This window comes from Odocoileus virginianus, chromosome 23 (assembly GCF_023699985.2).
Source record: "Odocoileus virginianus isolate 20LAN1187 ecotype Illinois chromosome 23, Ovbor_1.2, whole genome shotgun sequence".
NCBI classification, from domain to species: Eukaryota; Metazoa; Chordata; class Mammalia; order Artiodactyla; family Cervidae; genus Odocoileus; species Odocoileus virginianus.
The window spans coordinates 18,738,798-18,763,393 of NC_069696.1; the positions used below are offsets into that span (position 1 = coordinate 18,738,798).

General features: G+C 45.2%; 1 protein-coding gene across 1 annotated transcript in view; it reads left to right on the forward strand.

Moving 5' to 3' along the window:
- Positions 1-1,348: 1,348 nt before the first annotated feature.
- FAM234B (family with sequence similarity 234 member B) overlaps positions 1,349-24,596 on the forward strand; it is a 41,506-nt gene continuing 18,258 nt past the window's right edge. The window contains exons 1-6 of the mRNA XM_020883783.2: positions 1,349-1,535; positions 1,654-1,771; positions 13,767-14,165; positions 17,970-18,068; positions 21,637-21,825; positions 22,874-23,004. Of these exons, the coding sequence (XP_020739442.2) occupies positions 1,735-1,771; positions 13,767-14,165; positions 17,970-18,068; positions 21,637-21,825; positions 22,874-23,004 (855 nt within the window). The 5' untranslated portion in view covers positions 1,349-1,535; positions 1,654-1,734. The remainder of the gene's footprint in view (positions 1,536-1,653; positions 1,772-13,766; positions 14,166-17,969; positions 18,069-21,636; positions 21,826-22,873; positions 23,005-24,596) is intronic.

The following is a 24,596-nucleotide window of genomic DNA, read 5'->3' on the forward strand; positions in this document are numbered from 1 at the left end:
CTAAGAAAAATGGACAGATTTTCTCCTTCCCTGCTCTGCTGTGTTTCTGGCTGTTTCAGTTCACAGGCATCCTCTCCCAGAAACTCAAGTTCCTATCCTACAGCAGAAACTGATTCTACTCAGCTTAAAGGTTATTTTTCTCAGTCTTTATATCTCAAGAATGTGTTCCAGTTAGCTAATCTGATATCAGGTAAGCCTCTGCTGGTTTACTGTGACCTGTCATGGTGTTTTTCTTAGATGACCCACATAGATGTCAAACGTGGTTTTTAATCATACCTCCAGAGAAGTGTTAGTGGACATTTCGGCAATGGTAGTACACACAAAGAATAAACAACTAATTTTACTAATCTCTTAAAGTATTATTAAATTTATTATTAAGTTATTACATTGTCAAAAAGTAATAATTATTAATAAAAAGGAGAGCTAACACAAAACACTCAGTGCCACACATGGTTCTGTGTGCTTTGCATGTGTCCATTTAATTCTCAGGAGGGCTTTCTTGTTGGCTCAGAAGGTAAAGAACCGACCTGTAATATGAGGGACCCAAGTTTGATCCCTGGGTGGGGAAGATTCCCTGAAGAAGGGCATGGCAACCCACTCCAGTATTCTTGCCTGGAGAATCCCACCGTTAGAGGAGTCTGCTGGGCTACAGTCCATGGGGTCAAAAAGAGTGAACAAGTTTGAACTGACTCAGCATGCATGCCCATGCAAGCACGGCCTGGCTCGAGACTCTTCCCTCTGTCGACATGAGTGATATTATATTTTTGTGTGGGGTAAAGTGCGGTGGGAATAACTGTTAGAATGCTGGGACTACCCTCACAGGACAGGCCTAAGACTGTTTCTCATGCAAATGAGGCAGTCCAAGTGAGAGATCTCTTAGAACTTTTGTTTGCCACTAAGAAGTCACATCACCTTTATAGATCTCAGTTTTCTCTTCAGTAAAACAAGGAGTCTCTAAGGTCTGCTTCAGTTCTAAGATAAGGTCTGCTTCAGTTCTAAGATAAATAATGTCTTCAGCATTCCTGGACTAAATGCCTATCTCTTGGTGCCTGAGGGGAAGAAACAGGTCTGATCTTGCGTCCTTAGACCCTTCAAGCTGGAAGCTGCGGGGCAGGGTGCTGAGTGGATCCCTGTAAAGAACTGGTAACCAGAGATGAAGCTTAGAGCTCCAGGGGAAACCTCGCCTTTAACCTGAGAAACGCAGAGAAACACACTGATCAGGTGCCTGCTGTGTGCTACGCGTTTTAAAAAGATTATGTAATATCATCCTCGCAATATGCTCCTGAAGTAGGTGCTATTATCTCCATATCTAAGCTGAAACTTAGTCATACAAGTGACTTGCCCTAGATGGCCCAGCGAGTGAGGGTTGCGGGCGGAATTCAAAGCCGTTTGACTCCAAAGCCCAGGCGTATTTCACAACCCTTGCCTCCTATCTATTATCTCATTCCGTGCTCACTGCAAGCCCGTGGGCTGTATCAGATCCCCATTTCACGGAGGAGGAGAGTGAGGCTCAGAGCGGTGACGTGACCTGCTCAGTAAGGCATCTGTCCGGGAGGGGGCGGGTGGAGGGGCAGGAGCGCGCACGTGGGCGCGGAGGCGGCAACGGGCTCCTCCTCCAGGCCCTGCCACGCTGCCCGGCTCCCACCTTTTCAGGTCCCGGCCCCGCGCACCTCGACTGCGAACTACATTTCCCGGCAGGACGCGAGCGCGCGCACGCGCACCGGGGCCTCCACCATGGCGACCGTGCTGTCCAGGGCGCTCAAGCTCCCCGGTAAGCTGCAACCTCGCGACCATCCCGCCCCCGCCGGTCTTGGGGAGGTGGGGACTCCAGGCTCCCGGGGGCGAAGCCTATCGGGGCCTGGCCCCAACCAGAGCGGAGCTGCAGGCGCGCGGAGGCGAGACGGTGAAGCCTCCCGCGGGCTGGGGTCCACGCGCCACCAGGGGGCAAAAGAGGCACTTGGCGGGTCGGGGGTCGCAGGCGCGGGGCGAGCCTGGGAAACGCGGGGGGAAGGACCCTGAAGGCGCGCCGCGATGGTAGCCTGGCGCTGCGGCGGCGGCGGCGGATGTCAGGGCGCGCGTCGCCGCTGTCCCCAGGGGAGGGCGATGAGGTTAGCATCCTTTCCCGAGCGCCGCGAAGGACTTACGGGAGGGTCTCCAACTCTTTCCGTCTTGGGCTGGACTGGTTGTTGAGGGCAAGGGAGTGGCAGGATGGCGAGTGACCCCTTTGGAGCAGTCTCTCCATTTAATGACAACATTGATGCTGCGGTGAGGTAGATGGAATAGGTATTTCCCCTCCTAAAAAATAAACTATTTGTCAAATTGACTTGTCCAGGGTCGCACAAACAGCATAGGAAAAGCCTGGACTTGAAGATGTGAGGTTTTCTGACTCTAGATTCTGGGCCTTGGGTTCCATTTGTTCAGCCTCAGGCTCTCAAGCCTGAGCATTTATGAGGGTAATTTATTTGCATCGGTAAGTTGCAGATAATGGATGGAATATTCTTTTAAGGAGGCACTAGTGGTGAAGTCAACTTGCAGAGCTAATTCAGTACTTGGGGGCAACAGCTCCAAGTTTTTGTTTTTCCTTTTAAACCTCCAGGATGGAACTATCCTGCTAGCAACTTGCTATTTTAATAAAAGTGTATTTATTCTGCTCAAATAAATTTTAGATTTTAAGGCTTTGGAAAAATGTATGCTTTTATCTAAATAAGTTTGTTGTTGTTTTTGACGTGGACCATTTTTAAACTCTTTATTGAATTTGTTACAGTATTGCTTCTGTTTTATGTTTTTGTTTTTGTTTTTTTTTTTTTGGCTGTGAGGCATGGGGGATCTTAGCTCCCCTACCAGGGATCAAACCTACGACCCCTGTGTTGGAAGGTAAAGTCTTAACCACTGGACCACCAAGGAAGTCCCACCTAAATACATTTTTAAACATTGAACTATAAACTGTTTGTTTGCTGATAATCTTAAGTTGTTTGTGAGAAACGCAGTTGCTTCCCCAGCATGGGTAGGAAGGGCTGATTGGGTGTCTGGCAGATACCTTGTGGAAGGTCCCTGTTCTCAAGGAGTTTCCAGTCTGCCATATTGTCCCACGAATGACACTGGGTTGGTTGTGAATTTAATATGAATTTGCATTTCTGTCCCCAGATTTCATAACTTCAGACACTTTCTTTGCACATGGTCTCATTGGAACTTTGGAAGGAACGCTGATCTCTGTTGGAGTGTGTATGTAACATTGGAATAGAATGGGGATAACCCTTTACCTGCAGGATTTATTTTGAAGAGAGTAGCCGTGTATGTCCTTAATGTAGGATAGTGTCCTCCTACAGGCTTCTCAGGTGACGCAGTGGTAAAGACTCCACTCAGAAGACTCGGCTTCAGTCCCTCTGTTGGGAAGATCCCCTGGAGGGGGAAATGACAACCCACTCCAGTATTCTTGTCTGGAGAATCCCATGGACAGAGGCGCCTGCCAGGCTGTAGTCCATGGGGTAACAAAGAGTCAGACGCGGCTGAGCACTCCTACATAGCACAGCATAGACATCCTCCTAAGGGGTAATGGGATGTCAGACCTATTTAGCTTTGTTTCTCCTTTTCTTTTAGATTCTTTCCCCACCTCGCGCCCCCTCTGAAGTGAAGTGAAGTGAAAGTTGCTCAGTCGTGTCCGACTCTTTTCGACCCCATGGACTATACAGTCCATGGAATTCTCCAGGCCAGAATACTGGAGTGGGTAGCCTTTCCCTTCTCCAGGGGATCTTCCCAACCCAGGGATCGAACCCAGCTCTCCTGCATTGCAGGCAGATTCTTTATCAGCTGAGCCACAAGGGAAGCCCCCCCCTCTCGTATAGGTAATTGTCATTCTCAAAGGCTGGAAATGCAAAACAAAAACTCTTGCTTTTGAAACTCTTGAGCTCTCTTGCATGCTGAGGCTTCATCGTTAATCCTGGAGTATTAAGTTACAGTAAATGTGTCAGCTGACCAGGTAGGGGAAGCACAGTCTGGTCCTGGACGTGTGTGTGTGTGGACGGCAGTAGGGCTCTGAGCACTCAGGTACTCTTGATACTTTTAGGTCCCAGCTGTTGTTGCTCAGTCGATAAGTCATGTCCTACTCTTAGTGACCCCATGGACTGCAGCACGCCAGGCTTCCCTGTCCATCCCCAACTCCTGGAGCCTACTCAAACTCACATCCATTGAGTTGGTGATGCCATCCAACTGTCTCGTCCTCGGTTGTCGCCTTTCTCCTCCTCCCTTCAATCTTTCTCAGCATCAGGGTCTTTTCCAATGAGTCAGTTCTTCACATCAGGTGGCCATAGTATTGGATCAGCGTCAGTCCTTCCAATGAACATTCAGGATTGATTTCCTTTAGGATTGACTGGTTTGATCTGCTGGCTGTCCAAGGGACTCTCAAGAGTGTTCTCCAACACCACAGTTCGAAAACATCAATTCTGCGGTGCTCAGCCTTCCTTATGGCCCAACTCTCACATCCATATATGACTACTGGAAAAACCATAGCTTTGACCACACAGACCTTTGTCGGCAAAGTGATGTCTCAAATTTTAATATGTCATAGTTTTTCTTCCAAGGAGCAAGCGTCTTTTAATTCCATGGCCACAGTCACTATCCACATTGATTTTGGCGCTCTGAAAAATGAAATCTGATACCGTTTCCACTTTTTCCCCATCTGTTTGCCATGAAGTGATGGGACCAGATGCCATGATGTTCCTTTTTCAAATGTTGAGTTTAGGCCCAGGTACAAAGGCTGTGTGTTTTTTAGGTGATGTGGGTCTTTTGGGTTTTTGCTCATGCTTTTGCTTTTCTCCCTCTTGCCCTCTCTCCCTTCTACCACAAGTACAACTGTTAGCTTTTATATTAGATAGAAGTTGCTTTCTGATAGCTCTTTTTGGGTACCCTGTAGTTGGGTCTGTGAAGCTGTTATCCTGTTTTGGCTACTGTATCATGTTACTTTAGTTAACATCCTCACTATTTTTTGTTTTTACATTGAGTATCAGTGATGTATAACACTGTATTAGTTTCAGGTATACTAATGATTTGATATTTGTAGATATTGCAAAATCACCACAATGACATCATCACTATTTTTATGTGTAAGGAAGAAGACTAGAATGGTGGTGAAGAGCATGAGACCGACTTGGATTAATCCACTCCTTATCAGATTCTCTTTAACCTTTAGTTTCTTCATATGTAGTAATAATATTATTATGGAACCTTTCACTGTTAGCCACACAGTAGGGTTATTTGGCATAGTAAAAGAAATGGATGTGCTTAAGAAGTTTGTTGACCTTTGATACGTGTTAATTATTCAGTAAGTGTCAGCCATTATGATCTTCATCATTAGCACCATGATCTTTACAAATGTGGTAACTGGAGGGAGACCTGATGTAATGTGCTCATGGCCAGTGTCCATCAACCTGGCAAAGAAAGAACAGTTCCTGGGATGTCTTTCAGTTGCATATCCTTTCATCAAGCTCAAGATGGAAAGACGTTTGGCCGACATGCGTAGAATGCGGTTAATTAGTAACAGAAGGACAATGTGAGATTCATAAAGCAGCTGGTGGGGCAACTTATCGCTTAAGAATATATATTTTTAGTCCATTTAAAAGTTTAAAGTTCAAACACTGAAGGGAATAGAAGAGCATAATGTTATTGTAATGGTTTGTTTTATTATGTGTAACTTGGAATGATTCTGTGCCCTTGGATAAACTAATTCATGATGGGAATGATTTACCCTTAGTTGCAGTAGAGTGTAGGCGATAGTCTGGGTAAAGTATAGTGCATGTCACAGAGGAGGATGCATCATAGTATGTTTTCCTGAGAACACTTGGGGCTGGTATAGTTGCATCTCTTTTCTATTGGTATTTTCCTCTATCTTATTTTGGGATTGCTATTTGCCCAGCATCCTCTCTCTTTCTAAAAGTGACAGTCGTGGGAAGCTTATTTACACTGATGTATTCTGAAATTGGGCTTCCCAGGCGGCACTAGTGGTAAAGAATCCACCTGGCAATAAGAGACACAGGTTTTATTCCTGGGTCGGGAAGATTCCCTGGAGAAGGAAATGGCAACGCACTCGGACAGAGGAGCCTGGCAGGCCACAGTCCATGGGGTTGCAAAGAGTTGGACACAAATGAGCGTCTGAGCACATTCTGAAATCAGTGTCCTCTCTTTATTTTCTGAAAACCTTTCATTGACTAAAAATGTGGGTGGTGGCTGAAATCAGCAGACAAGAGGTTGGTAAAGTTCCCTGAGCTTTGAAGCACAGATTGGATGTCTACTCCTCAGCCTGAGTATAACTTTAGGCAAGTGATGTACTATATATTTCACTCTTTTGCTGTGAATAGATAGAAAAAAATTTTACTTAGGACTTCTCTAATTAAAACTTGCTGTAATAATTAAGTGGAAGGTCGTTTTTGCATGTTCTGGAAAAATACATATTAATAGTAAAAAAGTCAATATTTAGTTTCCTGTGTAATTTGGCCAAGCACTGGTTATAATCTGTGATCCCTTAAAGAAAGCGTATGTGATCTTTTGTGCTTGCCTCTGTACTTCAGAAATATCATGTCTGGGTCAGTTCTTGGATTTTGTGGTCCCATTTTCTTTCTCTGAGAATTTTTCCATATTGCCACACTGTCATTTAGTAATGTGTTTTACTGTGGAGAAGTTAGCCTGATTTTTGTTCCCACTGTTAGTGACTTGTTTCTTTTCCTCTTGGGCCGACTGGCTGCTTACAGGATTCTGTGTTTGTCCTTCAAGTTCTTTGCCTTTACTAGGATATATTTCAGTATTGATTGCTCTGTATCAGTTTTTGAGACTCAGTGGGCACCTTATTCTGCAGTTTCAGGTCTTGCTTTCCTGCAGGAACCTTTTTTGTGTGGGCTTCCCTGGTAGCTCAGATTATAAAGTCCACCTGCAATCAGGAGACCTGGGTTTGATCCCTGGGTTGGGAGGATTTCCTGGAGAAGGGCACGGCAACCCACTCCAGTATTCTTGCCTGGAGAATCCCATGGACAGAGGAGCCTGGTGGGCTATAGTCCGTGGGATCCCAGAGAGTTGGACACGACGGAGCAACTAACACTTAACTGCAGGAGCTTTATTCGTGTCTTTTAAATCATTTTGGGTTCCATTCTCTTTTCTAGTCTCTTCTTCAATTACGTGTAGATTGGATCACTTTTGTCCTCTATATCTGTCCCTTTCTATCTAGTCCTTTTAAATACTTTGCTCTTTTTCTTGTGAAGTACTGAGATAGTACAGCCTTCAAGCCAAACTGCCTGGGATTGAATCCTTGTATTATCACTTACTTGCTGTTTAACTATGGGCCGGTTACTTAAACTTCCAAACCTCAGTTTCCTCATCTTTAAAATGGAGATAATATTGTATCTGTCTTAAAGAGTTGCTGTGATAATTTACTGAGCTAAGGCAGTAAAAGGACTTGAAAGAGAGTGTAGTAAGTGCTCAAAACTGCCAGCCCTTGTTATTTCCGTTTCATCTTGCTTGATTTTCACAGTCTAACCTTTATATCCCTGATATATCTCTGATGCTCTTTTCAGCCATTTCGGTTCTTTTTGCCGATCCCAATAAGGATATCCCTTGTAAGATTATTTTATTCTTTCCTTCCATCATTTTCCCGAGTCCTGCTTGTTTACTTTTCACCTACTCTGTTGAATCATCATTTCTTCTTAGAAATGTTCTGTTTTTCCCACAAGCCCTTATTTCAGAGAAGGCAGTCGCTTGAATTTCTTGGATTCTAGGGGGAAGTATCTGTTCACTATGTCTTCCATTTCGTGGTATCACTTGTCCAGCATTTGTTCTGTAGCTGGGTTTTTGTTTGCTGGGTTTTGTTGTAATTTCTTTCTTGAATGTTTGTAGAACTTTGCAGTAGCTTATGGGCTGAGTACTAATGATGGCTGCATTCTGATTTCTATTCGTATTTAGATGGGTGGCTGTTTTACAGCCAGCCATTGGCTGGCTGGTGGGCAGAGGCTGAATGCATTTGGGCAGCTGAGGCTGGAACCTAATCTAGGCTGTCAACTCAAATCCCTTTTCCACCAGTGCTCTTCCTTTGTGGATGTTGCTTTCATCACAGGCTGGCATTTGTCACTGGGCCTCAGAATGCTGGTTTAGCCTTTACTTCTTTATTTTTTTTGTGTGTGCGCATGCTCAGTCGTGTCCGATTCTGCGACCCCATGGATGGTAGCCCACCAGACTCCTCTGTCCATGGGTTTTTCGGGCAATAGTGGAGTGGGTTGCCATTTCCTCCTCCAGGAGATCTTCCTGACCCAGGGATCAAACCTGCGTCTCCTGTGTTTCCTGCATTGCAGGCGGATTCTTTACACTGTAAGCCCTTGGGGAAGTTCCTTGTGCCAGATATCAGTTTATTGACCCTGAGCTCCACGTTCACTTTTGTTGTCTGAACTGTAAATGTGGATCTGGACCCTTTACCTACCACGTTTGTCCTTCTGGGCTACAGTCTCCCCATTCTAGGATACTTTTTGGATTTCTCTTCCCAGGTTTATTTTACTCTCCTGTCACTGTTTAATCATTCTCTGCATGAAACTGTCCTCTTTGAATTAGTGTCTGGTTTCTGTCTCCTGATTGGACCCACACGGTCCAAAAAAATCCGCCCCTTGAGAACTGCCAATGTTACCTTTTCTAACCTGCCGCGCTGCCAGCCTGCTTCTTGTAAAGAGAAAAGCTGTGCTCTTTCTTCTTCAGTCTTATCTTGGCTGCTCACGCTGTGGTGTTGAATGAGGCTCATTGGTGCTTCTAGGACCCCCAAGCTTTGTCTTCCTGAGCAAAAGATTGTTTGGTTTGGCTTTATATCTGGGGAACAAGGGAGGCAGCGCAAAGGGTTGTTTAGAGCCGTGGATTCTAATCAAATTGCCTGAGGTTGAATCTTGGCTTTTCTTGTTAAGTCTGTGATCTTAGGCAGCTGACCTCTTTATATTTTAATATTCTTGTTGATAAAATGGGGATGATAATGGCACCTACCTCCTGGGGTGGTTGTGAGGATTAAATGTGTTAACCCCTGTAAGCGCATGGACCAGGGCCTGGCATAGTAGCTCTTAGTACATTTCCATTGGTCATCCACGTCATCACTATTATTAATTTCATGAACTCGGCTCCTTGCTGGAGACCCGAGATGTGTGTCCCTGTTCTTACTATACTTCCTCAGTTGGATGCAAGTTTCACTGCCTTTGGCAATGACTTTTCATAAATTACAGTTTGGGGATGTGGCTGTTTCCTTTTTCATTCTTTTTCTATTTTTGTTTCTTTTTCTTCCCCTCTGGTTTTAGGGAGAGACTGACAGAAAGGCCATCCTTTGCCATCATTAACTAGCAGCACATAATCTTTTTAGAGGGACCAGTTTGACAGAGGCTTTGATTTTCAAAGAATGCTTGTAATTTATTTTTAAAGAATTTGCAGGTCTCTGCAGCATTTGCAGTCAAAGTTCTCTTCCTCCCTGTGATAGTATATCATAAAATGAAAATGGATTTCCTTTAAACTGTTTTGTTCACTAGTATTGCAGTCATAATTTCACTTTGGCAGAGGTGCTGTTTTAGGCTGTGTTTGTTGCGGGCTGAAAACTGACTAGGAAGATGGAATTCGGTTAGTGTCCATGCTGAATTTTTCACTTGATGCTAAAAATCATGTAATTGTAGGACGGCTTGAGCATATATAGAAAGTGCTTTGGAGTTTTAGTTGAATCAGTTGTGTGATGGGATGACCAAGAAAGCTGACCTGATCCTAGGTGGTGGTGGTTGCTGTTTAGTCGCTAAGTCGTGACTCTTCGTGACCCCATGGACTACAGCATATGAGGCTTCCCTGTTCTCCACTATGTCTGGAGTTTGCTCAGATTCATGTCCACTGAGTCAGTGATGCCATCTAACCATCTCATCCTCTGTCGCCCCCTTATTCTCCTGCCTTCAGTCTTTCCCAGCATCAGGGTCTTTTCCTCCCAGCATCAGGGTCTTTTCCCATGAGTCAGCTTTTTGCATCAGGTGGGCTAAGTATTGGAGCTTCAGCCTCAGCGTCAGTCTTTCCAATGAATACTTAGGGTAGATTTCCTTTAGGATTGACTGGTGTGATCCTAGTTACAGGTTTTGAATTGTAGTGGCCCCTCTGCCCTCCTCTGGTCGGATCACACCTCTGGGACCGTATTCAGGTCTGGGGACATATTGTGTCCAGAGGAGAGGGATCAGGGTGTCATGGACACATGAAATAATGCTTCTTCAAGTAATGGGTTGAAAAGGTAGAGATATATAACCTGGGGATGAGGAGACGGGGTGAGGGCAGAGGAGAGATAGAATACCAACAGTAATAACAGACGCTGAAATTTACTGAGTGTCACTCTTAAGTCAGCACCGAGAACCATGTGTGTGTTATTTAATCCTCGTAACAGTGGCTCATTGGTAAAGAATCTGCCTGTCAATGCAGGAGACGCAATGGAGGAGACACAGTTTCGATTCCTGGGTTGGGAAGATCCCTTGAAGAAGGAAATGGCAACCCACTCCAGTATTCTTGCTTTGGAAATTCCATGGACAGAGGAGCCTGGTGGGCTACAGTCCATAGGGTCACAAAAGAACTGGACATGACTTAGTGACTAAACAACCATAATAAGCCTGAAATAAAGGCATAAACTCCTCCAGTTGCTGGCACTTAGGGCCAGGGGTGGCTTGGGAGGAGGAAGGTTTCCCTTCACCCCCGTAAATGTCCACCTCCTGCCACCCCAGCAAAGATATGGTCTAAATAAAACTGCAGTGCTTATTGTATAAACCAGTGTCAAGACAATTCCTCCGTCTCCACATGCCTGCTAGATTCCACCACTCCCAGGCTGCAGGATCAGAATAGCAATTTTCAGGTAACCACTGTTTACTGAAACATGTACTGCAAGGGTGTTAGACTCTCAGGAAGGTTCTCAAAGCTAAGTTTTTGGTAGGATGTCTCCAGGTGACTTTCAGCATTTGACTTTCTTCATGGTTGCCGTAGAAACAGTTGTTTGCTAAGTCGCTTCAGTTGTGTCTGACTCTTTGGGACCCCATGGACTGTAGCCCACCAGGCTCCTCTGTCCATGGACTTCTCTAGGCAAGAATACTGGAGTGGGTTGTCATTTCCTCCTAGAGGGGATCTTCCCGGTTCAGGGATTAACCCAAGTCTCTTATGTCTTCTGCATTGGCAGGAGGGTTCTTTAGCACTAGTGACACCTGTGAAGCCCAAAAGCAACTGGGAGGTCACACATACTGGCCTGTGAGGAGTGGTGTGCAGAGAACAATGGTTCTAAAAGTTTAGAGGAGTCATGGGACAGATTGGAACATCACCACTCTAAGAAAATCAAAGGAAATATACACAGTAGGTGTATGCAAGGCCCGTGGAAGAGCCATGGTCTTTTTGTTACTGAGAATCACACAAAGTAACAGAACTTAAAAAAAAAAACCTAATATTTGAAGTTAGCTATTTCCTGTTTCTTTTCAAATGTTCTTAAACTCATGAAAGTGATAATTCTCGAACAGCAATGCCCAACCTTTTTGGCACCAGGGACTGGTTTGGTGGCATACTAGATCCCTCTCACGGGCTGTTTACAGTAGGGTTCACGCTTTTATGAGAATCGAATGCCACCACTGTTTTGACAGAAGGCAGAGCTCAGACAGTGATGTGAGTGATGGAGTGTGTATGTGCATGCATGCGTGCTTGAGCGCTCAGTCATGTCTGACTCTTTGCAACCCCATGGACTATAGCCTGCCAGGCTCCTCTGTCCATGGGATTTCCCAGGCAAGAGTTCTAGAGCAGGTTGCCATTCCCTTCTCCAGGGGATCTTTGTAACCCAGGGATTGAACCTACATTTCTTGCATTGACAGGCGGGTTCTTTTTTTTTGTTGTTGTTAGTTGGAGACTAATTACTTTACAATATTGTAGTGGTTTTTGTCATACATTGACATGAATTAACCATGGATTTACATGTATTCCCCATCCCGATCCCCCCTCCCACCTCCCTCTCCACCCGATCCCTCTGGGTCTTCCCAGTGCACCAGGCCCGAGCACTTGTCTCATGCCTCCCACCTGGGCTGGTGATCTGTTTCACCCTAGATAATGTACATGTTTCGATGCTGTTCTCTTGAAACATCCCACCCTCGCCTTCTCCCAGAGTCCACAAGTCTGTTCTATACATCTGAGTCTCTTTTTCTGTTTTGCATATAGGGTTATCATTACCATCTTTCTAAATTCCATATATATGTGTTAGTATACTGTAATGGTCTTTATCTTTCTGGCTTACTTCACTCTGTATAATGGGCTCCAGTTTCATCCATCTCATTAGAACTGATTCAAATGAATTCTTTTTAATGGCTGAGTAATATTCCATGGTGTATATGTACCACAGCTTCCTCATCCATTCGTCTGCTGATGGGCATCTAGGTTGCTTCCATGTCCTGGCTATTATAAACAGTGCTGCAATGAACATTGGGGTGCACGTGTCTCTTTCAGATCTGGTTTCCTTGGTGTGTATGCCCAGAAGTGGGATTGCTGGGTCATGTGGCAGTTCTATTTCCAGTTTTTTAAGAAATCTCCACACTGTTCTCCATAGCAGCTGTACTAGTTTGCATTCCCACCAACAGTGTAAGAGGGTTCCCTTTTCTCCACACCCTCTCCAGCATTTATTGCTTGTAGACTTTTGGATAGCAGCCATCCTGACTGGTGTGTAATGGTACCTCATTGTGGTTTTGATTTGCATTTCTCAGATAATGAGTGATGTTGAGCATCTTTTCATGTGTTTTTTTGACATCTGTATGTCTTCCTTGGAGAAATGTCTGTTTAGTTCTTTGGCCCATTTTTTGATTGGGTCATTTATTTTTCTGGAGTTGAGCTGGAGGAGTTGCTTGTATATTTTTGAGATTAATCCTTTGTCTGTTGCTTCATTTGCTATTATTTTCTCCCAATCTGAGGGCTGTCTTTTCACCTTGCTTATAGTTTCTTTTGTTGTGCAAAAGCTTTTAAGTTTCATTAGGTCCCATTTGTTTATTTTTGCTTTTGTTTCTAATATTCTGGGATGTGAGTCATAGAGGATCCTGCTGTGATTTATGTCGGAGAGCGTTTTGCCTATGTTCTCCTCTAGGAATTTTATAGTTTCTGGTCTTACGTTTAGATCTTTAATCCATTTTGAGTTTATTTTTGTGTATGGTGTTAGAAAGTGTTCTAGTTTCATTCTTTTACAGGTGGTTGACCAGTTTTCGAACTGGAGGAATAAACCTGCCTGACTTCAGACTATACTACAAAGCTACAGTCATCAAGACAGTATGGTACTGGCACAAAGACAGAAATATAGATCAATGGAACAGAATAGAAAGCCCAGAGATAAATCCATGAACCTATGGTCACCTTATCTTCGACAAAGGAGGCAAGGATATACCATGGAGAAAAGACAGGCGGGTTCTTTACCAGCTGAGCCACGGGGGAAGCCGAGTGATGGGGAATGGCTATAAATACAGATGGAGCTTTACTTGCTCACCTGCCTCTTACCTCCTGCTGTGTGACCCAGTTCCCTGTTGGGGTCCCCTCTTCTAGAACACTGTGATTTCCTTTCTTTCTCTCCCCCATCCTTTCCCCCTTTTCACTGGCATCTGTTTTTATAGATGGCTCCAGTCCAGGCTTATCAACCTAGACTTGTTCTGTACTGTGTGTTCTCCTAGGTGTTTCCAGTTTCCACATGTTGACTGAGGGTTTTTCCTTGCAAGTCCCCCTTGACCGTCTGGCTTTCTGTCTTTTAGGGAAGAAAAGCCCAGACCTGGGGGAGTATGACCCCCTCACACAGGCCGACAGCGACGAGAGTGAAGATGATCTGGTGCTTAACCTGCAGCAGAAGAACGGGGGAGTCAAGAATGGGAAGAGCCCGCTGGGGGAGGCCCCGGAGCCCGACTCGGATGCTGAGGTCGCAGGGGCCGGGAAGCCACGTCTCTCTGAGGTCACCCCTGAGGGGTACCCCTTGGAGCCCCTGGGGGCCCTGGAGCAGAAGGCGGCCTCCTCGGTCGTGTCCTACGTGCGCACATCCGTCTTCTTGTTGATGCTGGTGGTCTCTATGGTCCTGGTGCTCGTGTGTGCTTTCCTGATCCCCTGTCCCCCCCGGGACCTGCACAGCACGTGGAGCCGCCACCTGGGTCCCCAGGGAGGTGAGTGGCTGAGGGGGGTGTGGGCTGGGGGGGTTTCAGGCTGTAAGACTTCTCCATCATGTGTCATTCTGGAAAGCGCCTGATGACACTGAAAATTTCCTTCAAGTCTTTACATGTTAACATGTGTCGCCTACCATTTCCCCTGCTGTGTGCAGAGATGGTTTGGGAGTTAGGGTTGGAAATAAGACCAAAAGATGGATTGGTACGGTTCCAAAATCTTGGGAGGATGACTGGCTGTGTTTGTACTGGGGAAGTCTTAATTGGAGGCAGAGAGGAGAGAGGCCTGGTTTGCTGGGCTCCAGATGTGCAGCTGAGGCTGGATCAGGGGAGGGCAGAGCTGGAGGAAGGAGGATTCACAGAGAAAGTGAAGCTCCCATCCCGGCCAGGCCAGAGGCCATCTAGGGCTCCTGTAGGGCACTTGGGCGTTCGCTAACTGTGGAAGCCCGGTCTAAATTGAATTTTCGAATACTTCTTAAAAATTTATTTTTTATTGAAATATAGTTGATTTGGGGGGCTTCCCTGGTGGCTCAGAGGGTAAAGAATCTGCTTGCAGTGCAGGAGACCTGGGTTCAATCCCTGGGTGGGGAAGATCCCCAGGAGGAGGAAATGGCAGCACACTGCAGTATTCTTGCCTGGAGAATCCCATGGACAGAGGAGCCTGGTGGGCTACAGTTCATGGGGTCACAAAGAGTTGGGCATGACAAAAGGAATAACAGTTTCACTTTCGTAGTTGATCTACAATGTTGTATTAGTTCCTGCTGTACGGCAAAGTGATTCAGTTATGTCTCCATATCTATAGCTTCTTTTTCAGATTCTTTCCACTATGGGCTATCATGGGACATTGAATATAGTTCTCGGTGCTCTCCAGTAGGACATTGTTGTTTATGAAATAATTTCTTTTCAAGAGAAAGAGCGTTGCTTTCTTGCAGTAGTTTTTTTCACCTGCTCTTAATGGTTAAAATGGTGCTACCCAAGTAATTCTGGCTATTTTGATTCATTTTGGAGCAGGTTTGTTTATTTTTTATTTTTATTATATTTTTTATTGAAAGAAAGATTCTTTAAATTTTACAGTGCTCTACAGTTTTTAGAGGTTTCTCACCTGTAGTTTCCTATAATCCCATAATAACCTTGTTTTAAAAAATCCTCTATGTTGCTCTGCCCTTGTTTCCTCTTAACCACTGGTGACCATTAGTTTGTTCCCTGTAGCTGTGAGTCCGCTTCTTTTTTGTTAGAGTCACTGTTTTGTTGTATTTTTGAGAGTCTACATATAAGTGATACTGTACAGTGTTTGTCTTTTGTCTGCCTTATTTCATTTAGCAGAATACCCTCCAAGTCCATCCATGTTGCTGCAAATAGCAAATTTCATTTTTTTTAATGGCTGAGTAGTATTCCATTGTATATATGTATGCATGTTTGTATACAGGGTATATATATCTTTTCTTTTTAAACTTTTCATTATGTATCAGGATATATAATTGATTAACAATGTTGTAATAGTTTCAGGTGAACAGCCAAGGGACTCAGCCATACCTATAGATGTATCCATTCTGTCCCACACCCTCCTCCCATCCAGGCTGCCACATAATTTGAGTAGAGTTCCGTGTGCTGTACAAAGGTCCTTGTTGGTTATGCACTTTGAATATAGCAGTGTATCACATCTTAACTTTATCCATTCCTGTCGATGGACACTTAGGGGGTAGAGCAGGTTTCTGTAACACAACTTACTCTGAGTCAAGACTGGGGGTCCCATCTAACTGTTAGTGTTGGGTGGTCCTGTCTCTTGTAAACTGTACCAGGCAGAAGGGGCTCAGAACACACAGGCCTCACTGTGGCACTTCGGCGGATTGACTGTTGTACGTTGAAGGTGTTTGAACAACAGCAGGTGCAAGAGGGCCACCGACCTTCCAGCCTTCCTAAAAGCAGGAGATGAAACTCCCAGGTGAACAGTCTTATCACCTGAGGTTGAGGCTGAGAAAAATCTGTGTACATAGACCTTACAATTCCCCATGTGTCCTTCACCTCCTCACCTTATCCCCTTCTGTCCACCAGAGGGTTCCGCTGTCCTGAGTTTCCTGTCGGTATTCCTTTACTTGTGTTTAAAGTTTTGCCACATAGATTTGTATCCCTAAATGATCCATCCTTTAATTTTGCCTGTTTTTGAATGTGTATTATATAAATATAATCATGTGATCTTCTGTGACTTGCTTTTTTGTTCAGCATGTTTAAAGAAAATGTTTGAGGGTTATCTGTTATCAATGTACAGTCACTGGAATTTCTTTATTTTCACCACTAATTTTCCATGATGTGAATATCCTGTGATTTAGCAATTTGTTTTACTGTTGGCGAGCATTTAGGTGGCTTCTATTTTTTAAAAGTAAGTAATACCAAAAAAAAAAAATTAATACCACTACCCTGGAGAAGGAACTGACAACCCACTCCGGTATTCTTGCCTGGGAAATCCCATGGACAGAGGAGTCTGGCGGGCTACAGTCCATGGGGCCGCAAAAGAGGTTGGACACAACTTAGCAACTAAGCCGCAGCAGCAACAGCAACACCACTAAGGAGATTCTTGAATGTGTTTCCTGGTGGAGTGTGTTAGAATTTTCTTTGAGCATAAACCTGCGAGTGGAATTACTGGTTGACAGGGTGTGTTGTATGTCTAGGCATGCGTGCATGCTAAGTTGCTTCAGTTGTGTCAGACTCTTTTGCGACCCCATGGACTGTAGCCCGCCAGGCTCCTCTGTCCATGGGATTCTCCAGGCAAGAATACTGGAGTGGGAAAAAAAAAAAGAGAATACTGGTGTGGGTAGCCATTCCCTTTTCCAGGGGATCTTCCTGACCCAGGGATCAAACCTGTGTCTCCTGCTTTGCAGGCAGATTCTTTACCGCGGAGCCACCTAGGAAGCCCACATATCTAGGAGTTTATATTAAGTCATTTTCCATAGTGGTTGTACCAGTTTATGTGTGAATTCCATCAGCCTTGTGTGAATTCTCTTTGAATTTGACAGTCATCCTCTGACTGCACACTGTGTGTGTGTGTGTGTGTGTGTGTGTGTGTGTGTGTAGGGGTGATGCTGCCTACCTTGTCCCTGCTCAGTGGAGGAGGAAGTCCAGGCCTCTGAGGACAACAGGAGAGGTGGGGAGGGGGGTGCCCTGGGGGGGCGCCCCGTGAATGCTTGGTGGAGGTAGGACTCCAGGCTTCACTTGTGTGGAGGCCTGAGTGCTTCTGGGCGGGGATAAGAGTCCAGCCTCCTCACCTGACTTCTCTGACATGACCCTGGGGCGAGAGCGGCCTTGTTACCCCAGAAGGGTTTCCACTTGGCCTGTCCCGTGGGGCTGAGTGGTGCCACAGTTTTATCTGTGTTTTTTGCCTGGAGTAGAATGCTTATTGTTGAAAACTTCTCTGTCTTGCTGGGCTGCGCCTTTCCTATCCTTTGGCCGGAGATCAGCTTTTCTGGGACCTTCCTGTGTGTCCCTGTTGGCATTTCTGGGGTAGCACCCTGTCTGGGATATGTGAGGTCAAAGAAAACCCAGGGGAACCCCCAGATTGTCCTTTCTCAGGGCTTACCATCCCCAGCTGATCTGCCTTCTCTCCATCTTCCAGATTCTTCTCATGTTTGACTTACGTTTAATGCCCAGGGATTCTCGCTGTCCTTAGTGAGAGGCAGAGGCAGAACGGGGTCCGTGTGTCTCATCTAGGAGCTGAGATCTGCCTGGTTTTTATGGAGCGTTCCCTGTCCAGCCTGGAGCAGGGAGCTGGTCTGTGTCACTTGCTGAGGGCTTTGAGTCTCTTGTATCCATCAGGCGGGGACCTGTCGCCGTTGGACCTAGCGGATGTAAATGGAGATGGCCTGCGAGACGTGCTCCTCTCCTTCGTGCCATCAGGGAACGGGAGTGCGGCCGGTAAGAGGGTGGCTTTTGGAGGCCTGGGTGGGAGGAGCTGGTTGATTGGAGGGTGTGAGATAAGGGAGGCATTGGGGTTGTGAGCTGATGGACCTACAGTGAAGAGAAAGCCCTTGGCGATCCCTTGTACCTGATGAGCCTGGTCATCCCTAGATAAGATACACAGACCCACTTCTGCCTGTGCCTCTCACTAGGGCAGCTAGACTCCCTGGGCGTTGAACGTAAGTCAGGTTCACGCAGGAGGTTGTGCATAATGCCTGTTTCAGGAAGTCACGGCGAGTGAGAGCTGGAGGGCAGTTTCAGCGGCCGCCCTGTTCAGCGGGGACCCTGAGATCTAGAGCTGAGGTTTCTTGGCCACATGCCTGCCCTGAATAGCACCAGCACTTAGGTTGCTTGAATTTTCCCTGAGTCAGTACTCCCCGGCCTCTTAGATGATAATAAACATAGGCTCTCACCCCTGGCAGAGAGCTTTTACTGATGTTCTAGCATATCCTTACGCAAGTACGCCTTGCCAGGGTGTTTTCCTCTGACCACCACTGTTTGCTCCTCTGTCTCTGCATCCCATCCTGCTCCCTGAGGGATGAGAAGCGGACTCGTATGCATTAAGTCAGCAGGTTCCCCGGTCTGCAGACTTCCCTTAGGTTTGGCCAGTGGGGAGCACAGGCCAGAAGCTGGAGGGGAGGCAGGGTAACCAGAGGGTATTTATTTCCCGGGCTCTCCCCGCTGGGTCTCCTTGATCAGAGGTCACAGTCTGTCTCAAGGTGGTCCTCCTACGGACCTTCTTTTTCTGGCTTCCGAGACTCCCTTCCTCCCCTGTCTCTTGGGCCGTGGGAGTGGTCACAGTTCTGAGGGGCTGTACTGTCTCTTGTGATTTCTCTACATCCTGACCACATCTTTATGTCTTTATTAAACCTTCACAACTTACCCTACTTGAGTGGGCTGTTTTTTGGGGGGACCCCAGCTGAGACATGTCAACTGCAGAAACAAAAATGTTACATTTTCAGTATAGGTACATGGGGCCTTTGAATTTGTCCTGCAGTCTTCATTTAAGTGGATTTGAACTGCAGTCTGTAAACTGATACAGTAGCTATGGTTGGAGGCAGACAACGCCCTCCTAGGGCTTCCCAGGAGTCCGCCTACTGATGCATGAGACACAGGAGATGCCAGTTCAGGAGATGTCGGTTCGATCCCTGGGTTGGGAAGATCCCCTGGAGGAGGAAATGGCAACCGTCTTCAGTAGGAGAAAATTGCCTTGAAATTTTCTCTTGCCTGGAAAATTCCATGGCAGAGGATCTTGGCCCCACTATAGTCCATGGAATCACAAAGTCGGATACAACTGAGTGACTGAGCACATATGCACAGCCTCCTAGTTACTTTTTAATCACTCAGGCCCTGAGATAAAAGTTTAGGTACATTGCAGAGAGCGTTAGAAATATCATCTCAGGGCTTGTGCAATATACAGAAGCAATTTGGGTATAATTTTTTTTTTATGGGAAGAACCTCTAGCCTAGAAGTTGACTTATATGATTGAACTTTAATTATATTTATATATTTTTTCTGCTAATGACTGATCAGCTTTTGAAGCAAAAACTCCTCCCATTCACTTTTTTTTTTTTTCCATTCACTTTTTAGAGATTTTTTTTTTTTGTCATTTGGTATTTCACACGGTTTGCTATATATCAGGACTCAGTGGTAAGGCCATGAGTTTGGACATAAGATGGACCAACCTGATTTGGTTACAGATTATAAAAAATAATAATAAAGTGAACACATGGTACTTTGTATGTGCTATGCACTGTTGTATATACATATCATGAATGGATTTATCCCTCAGTGTTCTGTAAGACAGACTAATGTTATTATCCCTATTTGCAGATGGGAAAAACTGAGGCATAGTGAGGTGAAGGAACTTGCCTGAAGCCCCACAGCTGGCAGTGGTAGAACTGGGATCCAAATCGTACAGCCTGGAGATTCTGGGGAGTTCATGACCTTGACCTTTATGTCAGACTGCTGTACCCGTAACCCCAGCCAGTGGGTTCAAAGATCTGTGCCACTGGACGTGAGGAGGACTGTGTTTCTTATTTGACCTGCTGTGCACCTTACATAGAGCTGCACTGGTTCTGTTGAGCTAACAAGGAGAGTGGTCTCTGCCTCAAGGAGTCGTGGCCTGGTAGAGAAGTGATGACCCATCACCACCCAGAAAAAGATGAGTCACACAGTTGACGTGGAGTTGGTAGGGACGTGAAGAGGGAAGGACAGCAAAGTCTGTTAATGAGAGCATCCCTGGGAGGTCTGGGAGATAACATGTATTGCCACGATTTACCATGTAAATTGCTGTTTCTGGCAACAAGGTCTGAAAGAGTGAGCCAGTTTACTTGCTTTTAGCTTGTTTGTTTATTTTCAATTTTTTGACCACATTATGTGGCATGTGGGATCTTCGTTCCCTAACCAGGCATTGAACCCATGCCCCCTGCAGTGGAAGCTTGGAGTCTTAACCACTCCATGCCCCCAGTAAGTCCCCTTGGTTGTATATATTTAATTAACAATTTCAAGGACTAGGAACAGTGAAGCTGTAAAACCTACATGTCCAGTCCTTATTAGCTGTTGCTAGAAGTGGGGAAGTGAATTGGGCCGTCTGCCTGTTCTGAAAGTGAATGTGAAACTGGCAAGAGAGAACATGATGCTTCTGATAGGGTTGCTACGTGATGTAGAGGATTGTTGGTTAAAGAAGTGAGCTGCATTTATCCTTTATCAGCCGTCCTTGGACCTCAGTACTAAGTTTGCCCAGGTATTCTTGCCTGCTGGGACCAGATCAGCTGAGTCCATGAAACTCTAGACCAGGGGACCTCCTGATATCATCGGTATGTATCATCTTCAGGTTTAGTTTTAAAAAAGATTTTTTTCTGCTCTCAGCATTTGCTAGCAGTGATTACAATTCAAGTACTTTGCTCCCTTCTCTCCACATATTCTTCATCAGTCTTAATTTTTGTGTTTTTTGGCCACACCATGCAGCATGTAGGATCTCAGTTGCCCAACCAGGGATCGAACCTGCACCACCTGCATTGGAAGTTCGGAGTCTTAACCACTGGGGCACCAGGGAAGTCCCTAGATCAGTCTTGAATTTTTGAGCATAACCTTGCCTTCTGGGTTTTTTGTTTTGTTTCCAACCACTCCTTTTTCATATTCTTGATTTTGCTCCTTTTATTCAGAAAGCAGTTGGCTGCTTTATGTGCCAGGTGCTTTGCAAAGCACTGAGGATGCAAAAATGAATGTGACAGGCTTTAGCCTTAAGGACATCCCTGCTTAGCAGGAGTAAGGTGACAGACATGTCAATAGACATGTTGTGAGAGTGAAGGTGCACCCAGGTCGCCTGGAGGCGGTCACGGCAGCTCACCTTACATGAGAGATGTGTTGAACAGATGTGACAGGAGCCCCGTTCGCAGACCCTTTTCCCAGAAATATGGGAGGGAGCTGAGCACACAGGTCCTTTAGGTTTTCTGGTCCCCTGCTCGTATCTCCTGCTCATCTTCTTGGCTTCCTGCCTTTGTCGTCTCGTGTGTGCTTTCAGGTGTCTCAGGACCACCTGCTGTCCTCGTGTGCCTTTCGGGGATGAACGGCAGCACGCTGTGGTCTAGTCCCCTCCCCGAGGAGGCCCGGGATATTACCTGTTTGGATCTGACACCAGGGAACCTGGCCAAAACTGTCTGCCTGGTGACGGGGACGCACAAGATGCTCAGTGCATTCAATGGGACATCAGGTAAAGATCGTTGGCCACAAGAGGTCCCTGCTCCTGGGAGCCCTCATCTTAGATTAGAACAGTCTGGTAGGGAAGGGACTGTTCCACTCTCCCATGGTGGGAGGTCTGATCTCCTGCTCAGGAAGGTGGATATTAAGGGAAATAAGAGAAGGGGTTTAAGTAGAGTGTCACATCCATGGTTCAACCTGTTTGGTGATAGGATAGGGCTAAACTGAGTTATACAAACAGAAAGTGCCCCAGGGCTTTCGGTTTTGAAATAATCTCCCTACTGTGTTCTTTGTACAGAAGACAGTGGAGCTTTGTCTCTTTGTATTTGATATAGAAGGATTCACATGTGAGCTTGGTCATTAACCAGTTAAAAATAGGCTAATGAAAAAACTTAAGGTTTATGGAGGTGTGTTGGTTTGGCCTCTTCTCATCTTATCGCATTCAGACATACGTGACAAAAAAGATAGAAAAAAATCAAGTATTATGAAGGCTCCTTACAGAGTCTTACACTTCCAGTGTGCTCCTAACCTTGGACTCAAAGCTGGATAAGTAGCCTCCTTCCTAGGTGTAAAGATTGGAATCTGGGAATGGGGTTCTTCTGAGTGAAAAAAAAATTTTGCTTGTGAGTTAACTCCAGAACTGAAGTCATCTTTTATGGTTTCTCTGCTCCTCTGAACATGTACCAGAAGGAGTGGGTTGGGCTTCTGTTTGGCTGTCCTTGGACAGTTCCTTAGTAGTTGGAATCATCTTTAACAGATCAATTCCTCCATTCCAGACAAGTGAGCTCTTGTTTTTTGAACAGACTTCATCATGTCCGTATTACCTCAAAAACCAGGTGTTGGGTTATTACATGGACTTGATAGCCAGATACTTGCAGATTTCAGTTCACACTCCCTGCTCCCTTTCTCCCCAGCAAGATACAAACTAAAGCAAAAAGTGTGTAGGAGTTTCTGTCTGTCACTTAGCCCATTGAGTGTCTTTTCTGGCCTGGGAGCCTAGCATCTGCCTTTTGCAGAGGCAGAAAGCACTCGTTGTGATCAGCGTATTTATCCTTCCCCAGGGAAAGCCATGTGGACTTTAAACCCAAACTACTTATCCAACGGGACCCTGGCCGCCCCGGCCGTGGTGCTGCCGGACGTGGACGAAGATGGTGTTAGAGACCTCGCGGTTCTGGCCATTGGGGAATTGCAGGTAAGCGCCACGCACAGTGGTCCTTGTCTCTTACAGGGAAGGCAACTTTGCTCACTTCCTAGGATCATGATTAGAAACGCTGCTTGAAACCACCTCATTAGAAGGGCTTAGCTTTCAGTCAGTTCTCTTGGTGAGACCAGGTGAATAAATTGCTAGCATGAACCCATTCACATGGTTCCATTGACGTGCATGGTGAGCTTGGGAGCCAAATAGGTCTGTGTTCGAATTCCCGCTGTACTCCTCTCTGCTCTTGGAAAACCGCAGAGCCTGTCCCAGCTCTGGGTACATCGTATGTAAAGTGGGGATGTTATTCTGCTTGTAGGGTTGTTATGAAAATTAGAACTCACATATTTGAAATGCCTGGAGTGCCTATTTTTCACCAAGAGTATGTATTGTATTGTTGATTTTGCAGTGGAGCTTTGTCTCTTCGTATTTGACATACAAGGCTTGATAATGTGAACTTGGGCATTAACCAGTTAAAAATGTGCCAGTGAAGAAACTAAGGTTTGTGGAGGGCATGTTGGTTTGGCCTCTTATCATCTTATTGCATTCAGATCTACATGACAAAAGGAATGGAAATATATTAATATGTTTAACTTTTATTGCAACTACAAAATAATGAGACAGACTGATAGAAAGTCCATAGGATATATACATATATATATATATATATATATATATATATATATATATATAAAATTGTAAGTGAAACAAGTAATAACAACAGGGACCAGAAAAAAAAGAGTTGTTGTTTAGGCTGTGATTGCAGACTGATTCTGGTACAGTGGTCCCTAAATTTTGCTCCTCAATTTTTGCTTTGTTGAAATTCCAGTGCCGGGCAACTAGTTATTCTCTGCACGGATAAAATAATAGTATGTTCCCTACATCACAGGAAAGAGTATATTAATGGCCAGAATTGTCTCAGTTTTAAGTTTTTGTTCCTGAAGCTTTTCTCAGAACTTCTGTCAGACTTTCTCTTAGACTTTTTCTTGGACTGTCTAGCCTGAATCTGCCCGAAGAGGCTCATGGACAGAAGAATTGAACAATTGGCCAAGAATATTTGTGGACAAATGTGTCTATAGAACATTGTAGCTTATTGTAATTTGGCTAGACCTCATGATTTTTGTAATGCATACATGGAACGGAGTTATTGGTACAAAATGTGCAAGTGAAATTATTTAGAATGGAATTAAATTTGTCAGTACTTTATGGTTTTTTGTCAAGAGCACCATAAACTAATTCAGAGTGCCCTTCCAGTCACAAGTTTCAGGAGATCTGCTCTAGTACCTCAGATGATACTTTATGTTCATGAGATGAGAGAAAAGAAGATAGATCGTGAGGGAAATTTCCAAAGATGAGTCACTTTAAGGGGTCCTTTCTGTTTGTTTTTCTTCACCTGGCCAGTTGGGCTCGGAGAAGATTGAACCAAAATGTCTGGAATTCTGCACATAATCTTTTTTCATTCTCCTTGCTGTGAATAAAGAGATTGGGGAGTTGGGAACATTTTAACAATTCCATTCATCAGGGAGTGAGTCTCAGAAGGTTCATCTGTCAGAGAGTGGAAAGTATGGGTAGTTTTTTTTTTTTTTTTT